Genomic DNA, 19,688 nt, shown 5'->3' with positions numbered 1-19,688 from the left:
GAAATATATTATGATCAGCGTTCTTCTGATCGTACTGTTGTGTCTCAGAGTGTCAAATTGACTTATGTATACAGTAAACAGGGATCCCTGGTAGTGGCAGTCTGGGGTTCAGAGGAGCTTTGCACAAGATGCTGTCTAATCCGCTGTCTCCCCAGAGAGATTAGCTCTGTCACCAGGGCTGGGAATTAAACCACAACTGGTGTTGGAGATACTGACACAGACACAAAGCTGAGGATGGACCGAGGGGGGCGGAGAGAGGGGGGGGGGGGGGGGGGGGGGGGGGGGGGGGGGGGGGGGGGCTGAGACTGGGAGGGATTCACACATCTGATATAGCCAATAAATAGATAACTAGAGTAAACAGTGAATTATAGTCTGTCATCACCAAATAAAAACAATTACAGCCTCGGAGAGGATTCCTACAGCTGAAGTGGGTTATATGAAACCCTCTGGATGGTGGGATCATAGGAAAAGATAAGCAGAGGTGCAGTTTGTCATGAGGTAAACAATGACAGTGTGTCATCACTCTCAGGGCGTTTTCACACCTATAGTTCGTTCGCTCTGGTCCGAATCAGTTGATAGGTTTTGGTCAGATTCACTTGGATTTTTCTCTGTGTGAAAAGAAACAGAACAAAGGGGAAAACGCACCAAGTTCACCGACTCATCAGCTGATTTGGACCAGAGCAAACAAACTATAGATGTAAAAACACTTTGACAAGACGCCTAAAAAAAATTCAATTACACAAGTAAAATTCTGGGATAAACAAATCTGTTATTTTGCTTTTGTGGAAGGGAAAACCAGATCAAAAAACATGTCAAACACATGTAACTGTTGCTTGACAATGGCTGCTGAAAAAAAAAAAGCCCCATTTACTATCAGCCTATGTGCACTCAGCTCAAAGCAAAATGCTCACAGTGCATCAGAGCAGAGGCTGAGTTTGGATCAGACACGGAAACTTCAAACGAGAATTTGAAGGCAAAAGGAGGGCAGACAAAAAAAACTCTTAGATGTGTGAGAAATTCTGTGTCTTAAAGAAACATGTAGATAAAAGATAAGAACATATTGATCATGAAACACAGCTGAGCAGAGAACTATAGGGAAGGTCTTTTGAGCAACTAGGCACAATGTTCAAAATGATAGTCAAAAAATGTTTCTCCCTGTTACTTGACATTTATTCTTACATCTCTTTCTCTAACTACCACTGCCCACATTGTAGTTACAGTCTTGTTTGTGCCGTTTCTAAGTGGGCGCTGCCTTCCTGTCGCAGAGCCAGCAACTGAGTCAAGGTCCGTTCCTGCTCCGGGCAAAACAGGTTCACCCTCACACTTTCCGTCTGTCTGGCCATAAATGATTCATGCTGTCCTACTGGTCTATTTTGGCTGGCAACAGAGGTCGTATAGTAAAGAGTTTTTCACCAAAAAAAAATGAGAGCATGGATGAAAACACACATTACTATGTACTCTTAAAGCAGCTGTGGCAGCCATAGATAATACTCTGTTCTGTGATTTAGGTCGTCACCGTGGGAAAAATTCAGTTTCATTAAATTAAATTTAAAAAACTATTCATTCATACACTGTAAAAAACACTAATGGTCAAAAAGTATTATCTCTTTTACTATGACTGTTCACAAGTTGAGTGGCTCCTGGAATAAATCCAAACTTCCTTCTTTTTGTGTCACATGCAATCTAAAACACATTCCTGATGGCGTCAGCTCAAAGTAGTCACACAGCACATGTGTGGGTTCACTCCTTATCTTACATGCCTTTTTAAAGACTTGTTCAGTATTAAGTGTACAAGTTGTTTTTTGATGATAATTTTATGGCTGAGGTTAAAAACACCTTGCAATCGGTTCTCGTCTTTTTGACGAAGGGATGTAAACCAGCAAATAAATGAAAATACTTTCAACAAAAGGAGTCAAAAGTGTTATAAATATTCTCCAAACTAAACCATAGGTGGATTTTGTGCCGAAACTATTAACCAAATAATCAATTTACCAACAATAATTTTGATAATCAGTTAATTGTCATTTAAAAAAGTTCTGGATTCTCAAATATGATTATTTGCTGCTTTTCTCTGTTTTTATTTCACTGTAAAGTAAATATTTTTGGATTTTAACAAGCAACAATTTGACTTTGGCTCTTGGAAATTGTTGCAAACCATAGTAAGACTATCACGTGATTGGTGGCTGTTTTGGTGACTCATAAAGGAGTCCATTGAAGCTTTACTGTGACATTCAGATGGGAAATATTAATATCAGGTTATGCTTCCTAGAAAGGCTCCTTGGCTGTAGCTTAAACTGATCGTCAGAACCTTTAAATAACTCTGCCAGGCAGCAATCTCTTCCTGGAAAAAAGCTTCACAGTTGAGAGCTCTGCACTCTGCATTTATAGACGAGGATTTCTTCCTCTGCCTCTCTCTCCTTCCCTTTCTCTCAGTGCTTATCTATGTCATCCCTGTCGTATGGAGCTGAGGCAAGGAAGTGTACGGAACTTGATAAAAATGAATGATTTTATTTGTCAGTAAGACTAAGCTGGCGTGCAGAAAGCCCTGTTTTATCCAGGCTTTGCGTGCAATGCCTAGTATTAGCTACAGGACAGATTTCCCCACTGGACAGGCAGATGCTTCCCCACAGAGCGCTGTGGAAGCGCCATGTGTCACTGAATCTGAGCCTGGATAAGACGTCTGTCACACTGAGCTCTGAATGGGATATAATGCACCCTGGTGCACCATACAGCAAAAGTCATGCCTGATCATCCCCATCATCTGTACTCTGAAGTTTTCTGAGCTGAATAAAGATCAGAATTGTCTGAAGTGATAATTTACATCACAACATGTGGATCATTCTGCCACTTCACTCACTCGCTTTAAGATTGACATGATAACTTAGCTTTCAATACAGACTATTACCGTTACTATGTGCATGAATCAGACTGTAATTATGTCATGTGATCTGCAATCTGCATTGGAGTAAATACATCCTTATTAGACTCGGCTTTAACCTGATGATGGAAATGTTACGTAAGATTTCCACATAGATTAATGTTCTTCTGGCCTTTTGCAGAGTCTGCTTCACATTAGGGGAGTTGGCACACGTTAACCAACTCTTTCGATCCACTGCATTGGTACTTCATGTTATGCAGTACATTACTTATTGTGCATGCTCCATAAGCACTGGCATCATGATATATGGAAATATCAATAGCATCTTAAAAGTGCAGAGATCCTCACTATTGAATTCATAAAGCCTCTTTTATTGCTTTCATCTGAGTGTTGTAATGTTGGTCTTTGTAATTTTACAGCAACAGCAATTATTGTTGGAGGAATATTTCAAGATTGAAGATGTGTTTGTTATGATAAAATGTTTTTACATCCCTCTTTGTTCTTTTACAGACTGCACTGAGGAGACGAGGAAGTAGGGAAACATTTAAAGACAAGAAATCAACAAGTCAGGTAAGAAAAGAAAAAATATTTCTGTTCTTTTTCAGAGTTCAATATCATAAAATATAAATATGCTGTGGGCCTGAAAGGAAAGACAGAAATCTTGTGATATATTTTTTTTATTGTCAACAAATCCCATGAAAAGACCAAAACCAACAATGAACTAATCCTACTAAGAAATATTTTCTGTGCTGTTAAAACCTTATAAATCCTCTTTGTCCAAGACCTTTGTTGTTGTCCAAAAACTATTAAAAACACATCAATGTGTCACACTCTTGCACAGGGTGACATTTTCTCTTTTCACAATGAGCACGGGCGCTGTAGTTGGTTTTGAGTCAATCCCACATGCACCATCCAACGGCTGTAAATATCACTAGAGAAACAAATGTGTATTTATCCACGGCTGAAAATAGTCCCCAACGAAAGCACTATTTCCTTCTGTTTGAGTGACGTTTGTTAAAAACTACAGTGCCCAGCTTTTGTAGGAAAATATTATATATATTATAAATATTATATATATATTATATATAAAGTTTTTTAACTGCGACCTTGTCACCCCACTAGGAGGACAGTGCAGACCTCAGGTGCCAGCTCCAGTTTGCTAAGGAGGAGTCCGGTCTGATGAGGAAAAAGATGGCGAAGCTGGGCAGGGAGAAGGATGAACTGGAGCAAGAGTTGCAAAAGTACAAGTCCGTTTACGGGGATGTGGACAGCCCCCTTCCCCTGGCCGAGTGCTCTGGCGGGGGCCCTCACACCACTCGAGAGGCTGAGCTGCGATTACGCCTCAAGCTGGTGGAGGAGGAGGCAAACATCCTGGGAAGAAAGATCGTGGAGCTGGAGGTGGAGAACCGCAGCCTGCGTGCAGAAAATGATGACATCCGCTGTCAGTATGAAAGAGACTGTTTTGGGCGGGAACCCTTCTCTAGCATGCCGTCGTCGCCATATGGCGGTGATGCTTTGGAGTCGGCCAGTGAGCTACGCCGACATCTCCAATTTGTGGAGGAGGAGGCTGAGCTGTTGCGGCGCTCCATCTCAGAGATTGAGGACCACAACAGGCAGCTCACCTCTGAGCTCAACCGCTTCAAGTTTGGCCCCAGCAGCAGCCCTGTTGGCGAAGAGGGTAGCGAAGGAGGATTGTTTAAACCCGGTAATGGGGGGAACGGTAATGGCTCCAGCAGCGGGATGATGATGGAGGAGCTTAAATCAGCCAGGATGCAGATTAACGAGCTGAGTGGAAAGGTCATGAAGCTGCAGTATGAGAACCGTGTCCTCATGTCCAACGTCCAGCGCTGTGACCTGGCTGCACACCTCGGCTTACGCACCGGCAGCCCTCGAGACAGCGATGCAGAGAGCGATGCAGGCCGGCGGGAAGCCGCTGAAGAAGAGGAGGCAGGGCGACTTCTTCTCCTCCACCCCAAGAGAGAGGGCCCTATCGGGGGCGAGAGCGACTCAGAAGACCTGTTTGAGAAAACGACAACCACCTCAGGGTTCGGAAGCCTCAAACCTTCAGATGGCAGCGAGCTCAGCGCCACTGAACTAGCCAACCGTAGGAGGGAAGAGCGGGAGTCATTCACCAACGTGAAACGAGAGGCGGAAAGGCTCGGGAAGACGGTGGACCGCCTGATCACGGACACTGACAGTCTGATCTTTGAGGGCAGGCTGCTGGTGACGACAGGAGAGAGCCTGGAGGGAGGGACGGTGTCTGGATCCAAACCAGACACCCAAGTCCTGGATACCATCAACACACGCATGAAGGCTTTCCGCACTGAGCTACACATCTTCATGGAGAAGCTGGACCACGTAGGGGAGGGGCTCAGAGAAAGGACAGATGATTTGTCACCCATGCCAAACCTCACAGAGTCCAGCAGCTTCCTGTCCACAGTCACCTCCATGTCCCGCGACTCTCCCATCGGCACCTTTGGAAGAGACCTGGTGACTGACTTCCAGGTATGTTCAATGGATAGACTTCCTGTGACCTTCTTTACTGTTTTTAAGGTTATTTAGTACATTTAGCTGTTCTCTTTCTGTGGCTGATTTGTTCTTTTCTAAAAAAGAAAAATATCAGAAAGGGAGAAAGCATGTCAGCTTAATGGGGAAAAAAGTCAGTACTGAAGATTTTCCTCATGAGAATTGTACACAACATTTAAAATCTTGCGTAGGAACATTGATTAGCGTCCAACCTTAAAGCGTCCCACTTGGTTGTCCAGATGATATCATGTTGCAGGAGAGAGCGGCTGAAGACAAGAAAATGTCACACCAGTTGGCTCTCAAACTGCAGTAAGCTAAAATTTTGTTTGTCTGCAAAATCAAGCAGGCCAAAGTCCAGATGTATTTAGTGGAAATTAGAAAACCCAATGGTATATTTGTAAAAGTTAGAAAGCATTTAGGTTTGATTTAAATGGCTCCAAATGTGGAGTCATTAGCAGACCATTTAAAGCCAAAATTAACTAAATGAGATCCTGAGTCAGCTTTAATTGAAGAAAAATCCACTTTAATTGAAGACAGTGGCAACACCGTACATCTTTAGCAGAACACACACTATCCACAGCCATGCCTTTCAGAGGACGTCTCATTAAGTTGCAGCAAACATGGTTTAAAGGATAGGTTTGGAATTTTTCAAATCTATCTTAAGACAATATTTACAATACAGTATGCATTGTGAGAGAGCTATGGGTCACTCTAATCAATCCTCCTCTCCATACTGACTTTTGTGCGATTCCGCTGTAAGAAATGGGGCAAAAATGTATTTTAAAGATCCCTTCCACACATGTTTTAAGACATATAAAAATACTCTGCTTTAAATTCTATATCCTCTAATTCAAAGCAGAGTATTTTTGTGTCTGATATAGTTTTTCCACAAAAAAGTTCAGTTACCTAAATTAAAAATTCTTAAAATGACCTCTACTCCTTGTTCCTCATTGAAGAATCCAGAATCTATGAATATATAAATATTTTAGTTTAGAAAGTTTAACTGCTGGACACAAGACGTCTCCTACTTCACTGAAAACTGAAAACACTTGTGTAAGTTTCATACTGGACCACGATTGCTTTCCAAACAAGTTGTGTTAAACTTACATGTAAAGTTTCAATACACTCAGAAAAATTGTGTGATATCGATATCATAATGGTGACAGAGGTGAGTCGCACTTAATGACAAGGAGTCACTTTATTTACAGAAGACATAAAGACAAAACATTTTTGTCTTCATCAGATGAAAATGTTTTGTCTTCTGTAAAAAAAAAAAAAAAAGTTACTGCTTGTCATTGAGTGCATTACTCCTCTGTCACCACCAAACATGTCACAAAATCATATGGTACATTCACGCCTTAAACCCAGATTTGATGTGAATACAAAGAAACTTTCCACAATTAGCATAACCTACATACTTAGTTCTGCAAACATCCAAGTACCAAATAGCAAAACACATGTTTGAACAGAGGGAGACTTTAAAAATGTATTTTTGCACAGAGTGATCTGTGGGATTTGTACCCCATTTCTTACAGTGGAGTCAAGCTACAGCATGTGGGGGCGTTTGACTGAGGCGGTACATCTGTCAAACGGTAAAGGAGGTGTCATACAGCAATGTCAGGGAGGACAGAAACCTCCTGTGCAGCAAAAGTACAGAAGCTTGTTTGATCTTGATTTTCAGGCTTGTGAAAGTGGGGCCTCACAATCTTTCTGACTTTTTGATTGTTAAGCAGGAGGTGTCTGAAAAGTTAGCACAGACATAAGTGGCTTATGACGGACAAAAGTTCATAGCGATGTCTCTTTTTGATCCTTTGATGTCAGCTCATCATTCATTATGAAGCAGAGTGTTGGATTGGTCACCCATTAAATAGGTAAAGTGAGCTGGGATCAGTCATGAGACAGATTAGATAGACTTGAGAAGAATCCGAACCTATCCTTTAATGTCTTAAGAGGAAATAGATGAGAGACCCTCTAGACGCCCCCCCCAGACCTCCAGTGTGAGCACAGGGTGACACAGCAGGCCTCCCCTGCTCCACCCTGAGCCACCCAGCTCTACCACACTGGCACCACCGCCACCAACCCCTCCCCTGACCCACCGCCACCACCATCGCTTCCTGCTGCTGCTGCTGCTGCTGCCGCCACCACATTCACATCTGCATCTCCATGCACATCCTCATAGCCAGCAGCCCTGCCTGCCTCCTTCTCCCTGCACTCACTGTCTGCAGCTGCCCTGCTTCCAGTCAGCCAGGGCCGAGGGAGGGTGCTTAAAAGGGTGCTTGGTATGAATGGAGTAAGTACCAAAGGAGTTATCGCAGCTTCTTCCATTTGGCTGGATACACAAAGCTTTTCTTGATGTAGTGAAATGTTGCATGATGGAGTTTAGTAAATATATTTGTTTTTTTACAGCCCTGCTACACCATGCTGTCATTTGTGCAACTCATTATGACACATAAAGGGTGTAGCTATAATGTTTGCACAACGTCATCACACACACCCACCCACCCACACGCATACACACACAGACACACGTGGGATTGGTTACTCCATGGTGTTGCCAAGGAGACGAACCATAAAAATGTGTGAACTGTCTAAAATAACCTCTGTTTAACAAAAAAAAAAAAAAAAGATATTTGCATGGTGTTGTGTGAGTTGCCTGTGGAAGAACCTCGCTGGCTGGCATCCTGCTTTCTGTCCTTGTTTTTACTCAACTTGCAGCTTAGTGTTGAGTCAACATGTCAACATACTGTGTACTCTTCCAAAGCAGGTTCATTATCTTTGTGCTGCATGATCAGGCAGACATCTTGGATGTCTTTTTTTTTATCAGCCAGACTGTAAAAATAAAACAAAAAGCTCCTCAAACATTTTAACTCAATCTGCTTTGTGGAGATAATAGACTGAAGCTGCCTCCATACTCATTCTATCCAATGACTTGTTTCTGCTTTGCTCCTCTGCCTGTAGGACTCGCTGGTTAGTCTGGGTGAAGCTGGGTGGATTAGTCAAAGCTAACCACTGTACAGTACTAACAACACACACTTTGCTCAAAGCAATAAAGCCTTCGTCCATCAAGAAAAGTTGGAAGATGAACAAAGTTGAAGTGAAATTGTCACTGCAGCAGCAAAGAGTAGGGTACACAGTAGATGCAAATACAACAGATGAATAAGTGAGAGATAAGACATGTATGGAAGCTCATACAGTGGCATTCACCAGAGAAAAAATAACATAATAATAATGTTTTCTTGTAATTATGACTTATGCAGCATCTCATAAGTTTAGCTTTTTATATTGATTCCTGTATCGTAATTATGACATTGTATCTCATACTTATGAAAAAACTCATCTCATAACCACAAGATGCAGATTCTTGAGGAAACCAAAGAATATTGCACATCGTCAATCACTTGTACTTACTTACATTTGGTCCGCAGGCCTTAAACATATCAGGTAAAATTCAAAGACTTTGTAATTATGAGATCTTTATGAGATAATTACAAATAAATGTCTTATACTTGCAAGATAAGAATCTCATAGTTGTGGAAAAATGTGAAATGTTGTAGTCGTGGGATAGTTTTGTATAATGTTGAGATTTAAACTAGATTGATAAAGTATCTTGGATGATATATCAGCCAATGTTAGCTTATTGCAGGTCAGTACTGACAGATGTCGGCTGATAATTAAAAAGAAATTGCAGAGCAGAAATGTCAAAGATGTGTTTGAGATCATGTAGAACTGTGTTTACATTACATAGTTTGTCCTCTAGAGAGTACAGATTATTTTTCAACTGTAAAATGTATCGATCGGGTCATACCTTAGTCACAATTCCTTAAAAAGATAAGTAATCATGATCAAATATGCTTTTTTATGTTATGCATTTATGTAAAAAAAGAAAAGATTATATGTTTTGTTCAGATGTTTTTTTTTTTAAATCAAATTTTGGACTATATTTAAGATCATAAATCTTTTAAAAAATGTCTCAATTTTTTTTCTTTGATGAATGCAACACGCTTCTGTAGATGCCTCTTTGACACAGTAATATAAAGTTCCTGCTGGCAAGGAAGAAATCCTCACTTACAGAAAAAAAAATGTGGGCGCTGCTGCTAAAGGGGCAGCTAGCATGGCACTGTTTGAAGCTTGACTGATGCCTCAAATGCCTCCAGTGTATTTTAAATGCTATAATGTCTGAAAACAATGTGCATCGTACACAGGCTCAAGATGCAACTTTTCCTTAGTTTACTGCTTCTACAACACACACGGCTGTGCACGGGCATGTGTTGGAAACCTTTAGCGTGCTAGCTCTCGCTCTGCAGTTTGCCGTGGTATCTCTCAGCTGTTGGTTTGGACTCATGTATCCCCCATTGCATGCGCTTCATAACAAGTGTTTTGCATTCTTTTCCCCCCCGATTCCCTCTCTTCGTTCCTCTTTGTGTTCCCGCCAGATGTTTCAGCCCATGATTTTGTTCATCCTCATTCTCGTTCTCTTCTCATCTCTCTCATACGCCGTCATCTTTAAGTTGGTCTTTCTCTTTGCGCTTTTCTTCGTACTTTAGTCCGTTTGTTCTTCTCCACACCATGTAGTCTGTTAGTTAATTCCCCCCTCCCTCTCTGCTTATATTCTTTACCCATTTTCTGTTTTTTTTTTCTTTGTTTTCCCCCGCTCGCTTTCTTTCCTTGTCCTCTCACCCCGTTTGTTGTCTTCTGTCTGTTTTGTCCACAATCCACCTCACACATCTCCCCCAATACCACCACCACCACCACCACCACCACCACTACCTGCACCCCTGTATCCTGCACCTGTCACACCCCATCCTCCTAACCCCTTACACCCACCGTCCACACTGCCCCTTCCCCCCACTCCCCTTCCCCGCCCCATGTCACTCACAGTCCGGTCAGAGGGATGAGCTGGAGTGGCGTCTAGGACAGGAGCGAGGCGTGGAGCCCCAGAGCCAGAGCCAGGGTGGGGGCCAGGCCCAGAGCAGGGGAGCCACGGGACTCACTAGGTACCACAGGCCCCTGGCTTTAAGAGCAGAGGTCAGTGCCTCCTCCCTCCTCCATCTCCCTTCCACCTGTGGGACTGAGTTGACACTGGCTCCGCACATGGGCCTTCTGTCGATTTTAAAACATACAGTACCTCTTGACACTTTTGACCTAGACACTATTATAATATATAATTCCTCAGCAATTGATTCAAACCTAAATCTCCTGCAGCTCCAGTCTTTTGCAGCTGTTAAATACAACTCTGGACTTTCCAAAAAACAACTCCAAAACTAACCAAAGTATGTAATTTTCAGCCTACAGATTGCAGGAACAGCAATAAGACACAAATAAATTTAGATGCACCGATTCAATTTTTTTCTCCCAATACTTCAACTCTGCCAATACCAAGATCCAATACCAGTGCTCTGTTTCCCAAATTTTAAGTCTAGTACAACTGTGCATGGAACTCATTAGGATCATTTATATGTCAGGTAACATGAGTAGAGCTGCAACAATTAGTCGATTAATCGATTATTTTCAGACTAATAAGTTAATCGCCAACTATTTTGATAATTAATTAATCATTTTAAGCCAACATTTCCAAATCAAATGTAAATATATTCTTGTTTCTTTAGTCTTCTATGACAGCAAACTGAATATCTTTGGTTTTGGACAGTTGGTCGACTCAAGACAAAACAAGACATTTGAGGACGTTACCTTGAGCTCTAGGAAACAGTGATCAACATTTTTCACTATTTTCTGACCTTTTATAGACCAAACAACTAACCGATTAATCAAGAAAATAATCAACTGATTGATCTATAATAAAAGAATCATTAGTTGCAGCCCTAAACATGAAGCCAGGGATTGTTTCGGCCCACCATGACTGGATGAATGTAACTTGATAATGACTTTGACGAAGAAACCGCGTTTAAAGTTCGTTGGTCACATCTGACCAATACTAATCCGGAGGAAAGGATCGGTGCATCCTTACTGACAAAAGATATGAATGAAAATTATCTACAATTTTACTTTTCTCATGCAGTTGGGAAGTTGTCAGGCCACGGACAAGCGTAAAATTAAAAACATTTAGTCTTAGCACAGAGTGTCTGCCTACTAGAAAGCAAGACTAAAGTTGCTCTACAGTGAAGATCAGTTTCAGGTCAAATGTGAGAAGTTTAACTTTGCAATTTATAAAAGAAAAAATGAATGAAAAAAATATACAATCTCAAATGTATCAGCCGTACATGTATAGATGTATATCACAATAAATTCTGTAAATCTCAACCAAACTGTATAAAGTACATTTGAGCACACTGCATTATAAATTGAACCACTTTTTAATTAGATGTAAGTGTTTGTTCTGATCAGAAGGCCGCTCAGTCCAGCACGTCTAGTGACACTCCAGCCACAGTCACTTTTTGATGCTGAAGGCGATTTCACTTCATTCACTCACTCTACTTTCACTCCACTGATGTTTTTTTTTTTAACTCCTTTGATTTAACTTTTTTGTTTTTTATTGCTTTTCATATGCCCTCGGACATTTTGTGATTTATTTACTCCTTTGAAGAAACAGGTTGAGAGTAGATTCAAGTAGTAGTACCTCAAAAGAGGAGTTAAAGGGTTTGTTCACAAAGTCAGTCTTAAAATAATAGTCAGGTGCTCATACGAACACTGAAACAGGTTACGTCACGTCAGTTTTATTTGTATAGCCAATATCACAAATTGTAAATTTGCCTCAAGGGCTTTACAATCTGTACATCAATACAACATCCTCTATCCTTAGACTCTCAAGTTGAATAAGGAAAAACTCCCTAAAAGAAAATCTCAAGGTTTAGTTTGCTTTAATCATTCCTCCTATTTTTAATGGAAATTAAAAAATCTTTTCCTAATATGCTTCCAATGTAAGTGATGGAGGACAAAATCCACAGTTCACGTTCTGTGCATTCAGATGTTTGTTTGGAGCCAATGTGAGGCTTTAACCGTTCAAATCAAGTGGATATCATCCTGATTATTGTCATTTTAGTAGAAAGATCACTCTTTCTGTTACCACCCTTCAACTGCAGCTCGACTGGGAAACACAAAGAGGGAATTTTCTACTGAAAAGACTTTTTGGCCGGCTGAAGCGTCATATTATCTTCATATAAATATTTAAATACATTTTTGCACAGAACAAGGACCGTGGATTGGAATTGGGAAGAGATCTTTTAATAGCCAATATGAACAGGAGGAATGATTACAGAAGAATGTCCATATGGGCACCTGACTGTTGTTTTAAGACAGACTTGAAAAATTATGAACCCATCCTTTAACCTATCTGAAATTCTAGCTCATTCAAGCCATTTATAGCAATAAATTGGTCGATCGTATGTTTGCTTACTCTGTGGTTTAAGGAAATGAATCTGAGTCCGCACACTGTGCCCCCTGGCACCGGTTCATCAGTAAAGGCTGTGCTGTCATGACTTGACTCGACTCAGCAAATTAAACCTATGTAAAAGTGCAACTTACACAAAAGTGTTACAATGCACTTTATACACACACACACACGCTGAGAAAGGAGCACAATCAAAGAGGCGAGTGATAACGTTGATGCAGCTCACGTCAACTCGGATCTGTTAAAGGTGCAGTGTGTAGAATTTAGTGGCATCTAGCGGAACTGAATTGGCAGGAATCGAATATAACATTCATAAATATGTTTTAATTAGTATATAATCCCATGAAAATAAGAATGATTGTGACTTTATAACCTTAGAATGAGCCCTTTATATCCACATAGGGAGCGGGTCCTCTTCCACGGAGGCCGCCATGTTGCACCGCCATGTTTCTACAGTAGCAGACAAACCAAACATTGGCTCTAGAGAGGGCGTTTTGTGTTTTTCGTGAGTTTTGCAGCCACCGTAGGTTCTCCTACACTCTTGGAGAAGGTGGGGGTCTGGTTATTAGTTGGTTGCAATCAGCAGCCTCACCACTAGTCACTAAATTTTACACATTGATCCTTTAATTCCTTAAGTGACTCCGCTGTTTAATAAACGGAGTAATCGCAGGACACCGTGATTCATAATCGCTGCCTCATGCTTGTTTTCATAGAGAAACCGGCCGCTGTTATGTAATGCAGAGTACTGGCACCGGTGGTCTGACACATAACTATTACAGTTACAGTTATAGCAATTTCATGTGGATTTCTTTTTGTCCCCCGTGCTTTCTGCCGCAGAGTAATCTGTGAGGTGAAATGAATGAATGGGAAAGCAGCTTGGATATGGCAGGATTAGTGCTGCACCGTAGGCCTGTGTGATTTGCATTTGACATTGGGCTGACAGGGAGGTGATCCTGGGTCAGCACACACTGAACAGCTCAAGTTACTGGTGGAGGGTACAGTAAAGGCTGGCACACGGGATACAGAGAAGAAAATCGCATTATAAACTGCTGTGATTTCCAAATCTTACTTGCTCTTAGGTGTTTTAGGTGCAGGTGCAGGGATGTCTTGTAAACAGGTTGAACAGTTGATGCTGAAAAGAAGAATCATCACATTCAAAACCGTAAACATGAGCATCTCATTTCCCTATGAGCATTATTCACCTGTAGAAACCTCACAAGCGAGTTTGTTCTTTTTGATAGAAACCATTTTTTTTAGGTGAGGCAAAGTTTTTGAGCTACGGTAAATGCGTCACATGTTTTGTCAGTCTAGTCGAGTACATTCACTATCTCAATATACAGTACATTCATTTTCCCCTTCACAGCCTAAAGTAACCTTTCGGTAATGCAGAAAAGGTAGCAAATGAGTTAAGATTTATATATTCGTGTTGAAAGTTTGATCTAAAGGCTTTGATGTTGTTTGATGAAAATATACTTCATCCAGGCTGAAATCTGCATCATTAAATTATAATTACTCCCTGAGATGTTGCAGAAGAAGTTATAATGGATTTCTACTTGTGTGAAAGTCTGATTAGAGGTTTTTTTCAGTCCTGCTCTGCAAAATTTTTTTAATCATCTCCTGTCATTTATATGTTTTGAATAGAATGATAGTGAGATATCAATATGTGATGTAGCTGATGCACATAGCTGGTAAATTAACTGCTGTGCTGTTGTGGGTTCAGCTCCGGGACACGTCTGCTTCTGACATCCAGTTTCGCCTGGATCACGAACGAAGGCTGCGAGCGGCAACAGAGGAACGGGAGTCTGTCATTTCACTGCCTCAGGTACAATAACGCTGTCAGTCACGCCGTGTTTGAAAGTTTTTAGATTATAACATGAACATAAGCCCACCAGTATCACACTTCACCAGCTCTGACATCTTTGCTGAAACATCATTTTAATTAAGTCTAACCACTAGAGAGGGAAGAAAGTTATAGATTTCAGGTTTTAAATATTCAAACCTCTATTTTGTTTTAGACGTTACACCGTCTTCCCCCCTGCAGTAGTTCAACCTTCATCATTCATGCAAACATGACATTCAAAATATGATCAACATGACATCTATCATTCAAAATGATTCCTATAATCAAATTAAAAAAAGCAATAGCATTTAAAAGGATGGGCAAAGTGCCGTATCATTTAAAACTGAAAGGATTAGTCGATCAACAGAAGATTGATTAGCAACTACTTTGATAATTCATTCATCATTTAAGTCATTTTTTAAAGCAAAAATGACAAAGAGCCTCTGATTTCTGCTTCGCAAATGTGAATATTTTCCTGGTTTCTTAGTCTTCTGATATTAAACTAAATATATTTGGATTTTAGCTTATTTGCCAGACAAAACAAGCAATTTGTCAACTTGGGCTCTGGGGAATTGTGATAGGCAAATTTTTACAATTTTATGGACCAGATGATGAATCGATTAAGAAAATAATAAGTTCTTACAGCCCTTGTATAATTGACAAAATCAATTTTCTGCCAAGATCTTTGCATCATAACATTTTTTTTATTATAATAGATAATAGATTTTTTTTTTCAAATAATGATAAATGATCTGTGTGAGGCTGACATCCAAAATTATGGAAAACAACAACAGGATACATTAATCACATATAATGTACTTACTGTGAGCTACACCACAAAAACACTATAAAAAGTATTTGAATGTGACAGTTTTCAAATGAAATTTCTTCTCTGATCCCTTTCCACAGCAGGAAGACGAGCGTTTGCGTCTGGAGGCCCAGCGAGGAGGTCTGGAGCTGCAGGGACTTCAGAGTCATGAGGTGCCCTGGACTCAGGAGAGAACCATGCTGCAGCAAGAGGTCCGCCTCTTCAGACGCAACACCATCATCTTCTACATGAAGCTCAGGTGGATCCTTATGCACTGGAGGCTCGGCCGCAAGGACGACTCTGGAGAGGAGGCGGTGCATCCAGAGGTGAGTCGGGGGTTCGAGGAGTTGGATCGGATCTGTCTTTTGTTTTGAGGCACATAATGCATTTACTAAAAAACTTGACTGTGTGCTGTGTTTCTCCTTGTTTTTCCTCTTGTGCTCCATTATGCCCGTACTGTACATTTATAATGGTGTTTATGTTTTTATTGGATCACCTGCCGGAGAGTCGGTTGGTTAGTTAAGCTTTATTTATTATCATATATTTCTACATACAATATCAAACAAGACCGTTACACACAAAGCAGTCATCACACTAATTAAAACATTCACAAGTATCATTAAAAATATCATTCAGAAGAACTTAACAGTTGCTCAGAGTAATGAGCGTCACTGATTTAGTTTGTTTTGTAGTTAATTCAAGTTGTAAGATGCACATTACTGGAAACCAGTCATCCCCAGTTCAGAGTTGGCATGAGGAATTTTTAAAGCTAATTTAGTCTGTGGAAGGGAAAGACAGGACAGTTTAAAGCTGGATGATACAGAAAATTCATGTTGATATTATGATTAAAGGCTAGATATTGTGTGGGGTTAACTAAGATGGAGGCAACATCAGCTGAATTAGTCACTTTGTCAATTTTCTGAACTTATTAGACTGTCCTATCTGAATGAAATGAATGAGGGATGCCTCTACCTGTATCTGTAAAATACATTTTCTTTCTTACATTTTTTTTTATTTATTTAAAATTGTCAGCAATGGTCACATTATGAGGATATATGAACCTTCTGGCAAAAACATTGTGCCTTAAATTTGGTTTTTAGTCATTTTATTTGAATTTGAGTTGAGTTGAATATAAGTTATGAAAGCTGATTTTGGATGATGGAGAGTTGCTGCTTTGCCTTCTTGGTTTGAGTTTTGGGAAACGTCACCTATTTACGCATCATATTGACAGACAACGCCACCTCAATCTAAAAGACAATCATCAATCAACTCTGAGCCACATGTGAGCTCTTTTGTGCATGAACTAATGTTGAAATAACACACAGCTTCCCAAGAAACATTAAGTAGCAAAGTGTCCAATTACGTTTGAACCCCTATCTTCGGGCACTGTGTGTTAAAAGGGCTATAACTCCCACACAGTTCTTTTTATATTGATGGACTCAAATTAAAGCCAAGACCTGTCCCTTTAATGTAGTACCCATTACTTTATCTCATATTGAATGTGCTGAAGAATAAAAACTGTGTAACTACCCAAATATTTACTGTCTAGACTGTTTAATTAAAGTTTTGTGCCTTAAAACCAAAAATATTGCAAATGGTATAGCTCTTTAACTACAAAACGAGTCAGCTAATTGAGTATTTAGATGGTAAAAATGTCAACGAACTAGTGACCCAACCTGAATCACTTTCAGGTGCAAACTTCCCACAATAATGCAGGTACTGCTGCAGGACTGAGTGATAGTCCAGTTAATTAGTTGCGCAGCTGACTGATCGACTCCATTTGTTGTTCAGCTTGTTGATTCAGCGGTCGATGCACCGCTCTTTCTTGTTATCTTCACAGCCTTCTGGTTGTTTAAACTCTTAATTTGTGAGAGTCATGTTTTGTTGTTTTGTTTCTCGGTGGCGTTCAGATGATAAGCGTTCATAGCTCAGCTCAGCGCTGCACTTCCCCCAGTAGATCACAGAGAAGTTTGGCCAGAACTATGAAGTCTTTTTTTCCCTAAATTTGTTCAATTTTGCTGTTGATGGAGATTAAGTTTCTGTAAATGACTGATCTTCTCTCAGCTGTGCTTGCTATCACTGCTCCGTCTGACTACCCACTTCCTTCTGTTGATACCAAACCAAATGTTTTTGATGCTGTCAGAAACATAACAATCATAACTTTTCAGGGCACCGGTTTTTTAATAAATGATAAAAACATCCAAATTAAACACATGAGAGACTGTGAATCGCAGGTGTGAGTGTGAATGTGACTGGTTGTTTGTCTGTCTGTGTAAGCCCCCGTGATGGACCAGCAGTAGACAACTCATCCAGTGTGTTTCTCTGTCTTCTGCCCAGTGCATGCTGGGATAACCTCAGTGACCGTCAGCCTGAAACAGAATGTGCCGGTACAGAAAAATGAGTGCACGAATTAAAAACACAGCTTTTCATGGCTCTATCATCTGTTCCAGTTCGAAAAGTTGGAGGGCATCCCAGAGTTGGGAGTGATAATGGAGCAGACGGAGGGGGAGTCAGAGAGAGACGACAGAATGTGTTTACCGCAAACCCCGGGGGATGTCCCTCTGCCGTCACCTGAACGACACCTGCAGCATCAAAGACAGGTACTCGCACATTTACACCTCCTTCACCGGTCTGACTGAAGTTATGTTGACCAAGTTAAGAAAAACTGCAACTCTGGTGACTGTCTACTTTTGATTGGAGGATGTAGAGATATTTTTAATTTTATCATAGGATTAGTCTTTTAAGGATCCCGTGATGATGATGCTTGTAAATCTTTAAATTCAAGTGAAAAAGTTAGATTTAGATTCTTCTTTACTGTCATCACCTAAAACATAATTGCTCAATTAAATGCAGAAGAATTGCCTTTGCTACACACCTAGAAATTATATGAATTTAAGACAAAAAACTGAATTAAAATCGAATAAAAAACAGGTAAAATGAAAAGAAATAGAACAACACACAATACACACACACACACAGTTGTAATGCAGAGAAATAAGATTATAGTAACTTCTCTTTTCTCCAGTAAATTGATGTATTGAACAAGTTTGGACATCTAGCTGTTCGTTTTCATTGTGCACAAATGAATTTTTGGCAGCCATTCATTAGAGCTGTTTGGCATGGCATGAAAATGACAGTTTTGACCCAGATAACTAGTTGGAGACAGTAATTATTTTGAGTACACCCAGTTTTATGCTTATTGCTCAAACAAAAAAAAATGGAGTCTTAGTTACATGAGAGGGAAACAAAAGGAGCTGTGTTTTTTTGATGCTGTTGAGTGTTTCTACCCAGCGTGTGTGGAGATCTGCTTTCAGCACCTCTGTCGACCACTATTCCCCTCTGTGAAAGTAAAGAAAGTACGCAAGCATTCGGGTTGGGATGCATTATTAAGCACCTCTAAGTGCTCTACTTTGTCTCACGTTTTGATTTCTCCACAACACACACTGATCTGACATTGTTGCTTTGCTCTGTGAGCAGTTTTCCAGTCTTAACAAGCGAGCCCAGTAGACTATATTAAGCTTTATGCACGAGAGCAGAAATTCAGACTTGCTTTAGTAAGCATTTGCACACATGTCTACTACAGCAGAGCAGAGCGCAGATGATAATTCCTGCAGTCTGAGTGAGATAATAGTATATTAAGCCGGGAAGAGGTCATTGAAAGTTTTGAGTGAGAAGTTGGAAATAATTTCGACAGATGGGCAACTTGGTGAGAGAAAAATCCTGATTAATTCCCCCTGGTACTGCAAATATCTGATACTGCTGAGGTGCTTAAGGATACAGTTTTTATATTCTTTATATACTGCAAGTGTGATGTTTTTACCCACTGCGGCTCTGAACTTATAAAGGTGTAGAGTATTAAAATGTAATGTATGTAAAACTAGTGTTAGCCTGACATTTGCAACTTTTTGGTCTCCTCTAGGATTTAAAATAATCTTCGGTGGGTGATCAAAGTTCGGACAAACAAATGAGTTTATATTGACTGATTCACCAGCACATTAAGGGGGTTAAATGAGAACCTGTAGGGTATTTTTTGCATATGTATTTTCAGCATCAAATCAGTGACATGAAAAATGTTGCATCACCTGATGCTTGTATGTTGTGTATCTAGGTATGGAGTAGTGGAAGCAAATATTAAGGTCTATTGCAGTTGTGTCTGCCCTCGTAAAAAATGCATGTGAGTTCCACTTCTTTCCTGGATATTCCTAAACTGGATCAACATGCTGCGGCCTTTTAGCACCTGAGCTCATATCGTGTTCTCAGCCGAGGCTGGCAGAGTTGGCAGCGCCGTAGC

The 19,688-nt window shown here is 40.5% G+C and overlaps 1 protein-coding gene across 1 annotated transcript in view; it reads left to right on the top strand.

Annotated features, from left to right (window-relative positions):
* The window catches only part of LOC121909056 (microtubule cross-linking factor 1), a 76,647-nt gene that overhangs the window by 33,492 nt on the left and 23,467 nt on the right, over positions 1-19,688 (top strand). The window contains exons 4-9 of the mRNA XM_042429423.1: positions 3,389-3,448; positions 4,001-5,383; positions 10,283-10,429; positions 14,470-14,571; positions 15,499-15,723; positions 17,848-17,997. Coding sequence (XP_042285357.1) covers positions 3,389-3,448; positions 4,001-5,383; positions 10,283-10,429; positions 14,470-14,571; positions 15,499-15,723; positions 17,848-17,997 — 2,067 coding nt within the window. The remainder of the gene's footprint in view (positions 1-3,388; positions 3,449-4,000; positions 5,384-10,282; positions 10,430-14,469; positions 14,572-15,498; positions 15,724-17,847; positions 17,998-19,688) is intronic.

Source organism: Thunnus maccoyii, chromosome 12 (assembly GCF_910596095.1).
Source record: "Thunnus maccoyii chromosome 12, fThuMac1.1, whole genome shotgun sequence".
NCBI lineage: Eukaryota > Metazoa > Chordata > Actinopteri > Scombriformes > Scombridae > Thunnus > Thunnus maccoyii.
The sequence above is the reverse complement of the archived record's forward strand: the minus strand, read 5'-3'. Positions and strand labels throughout refer to the sequence as shown.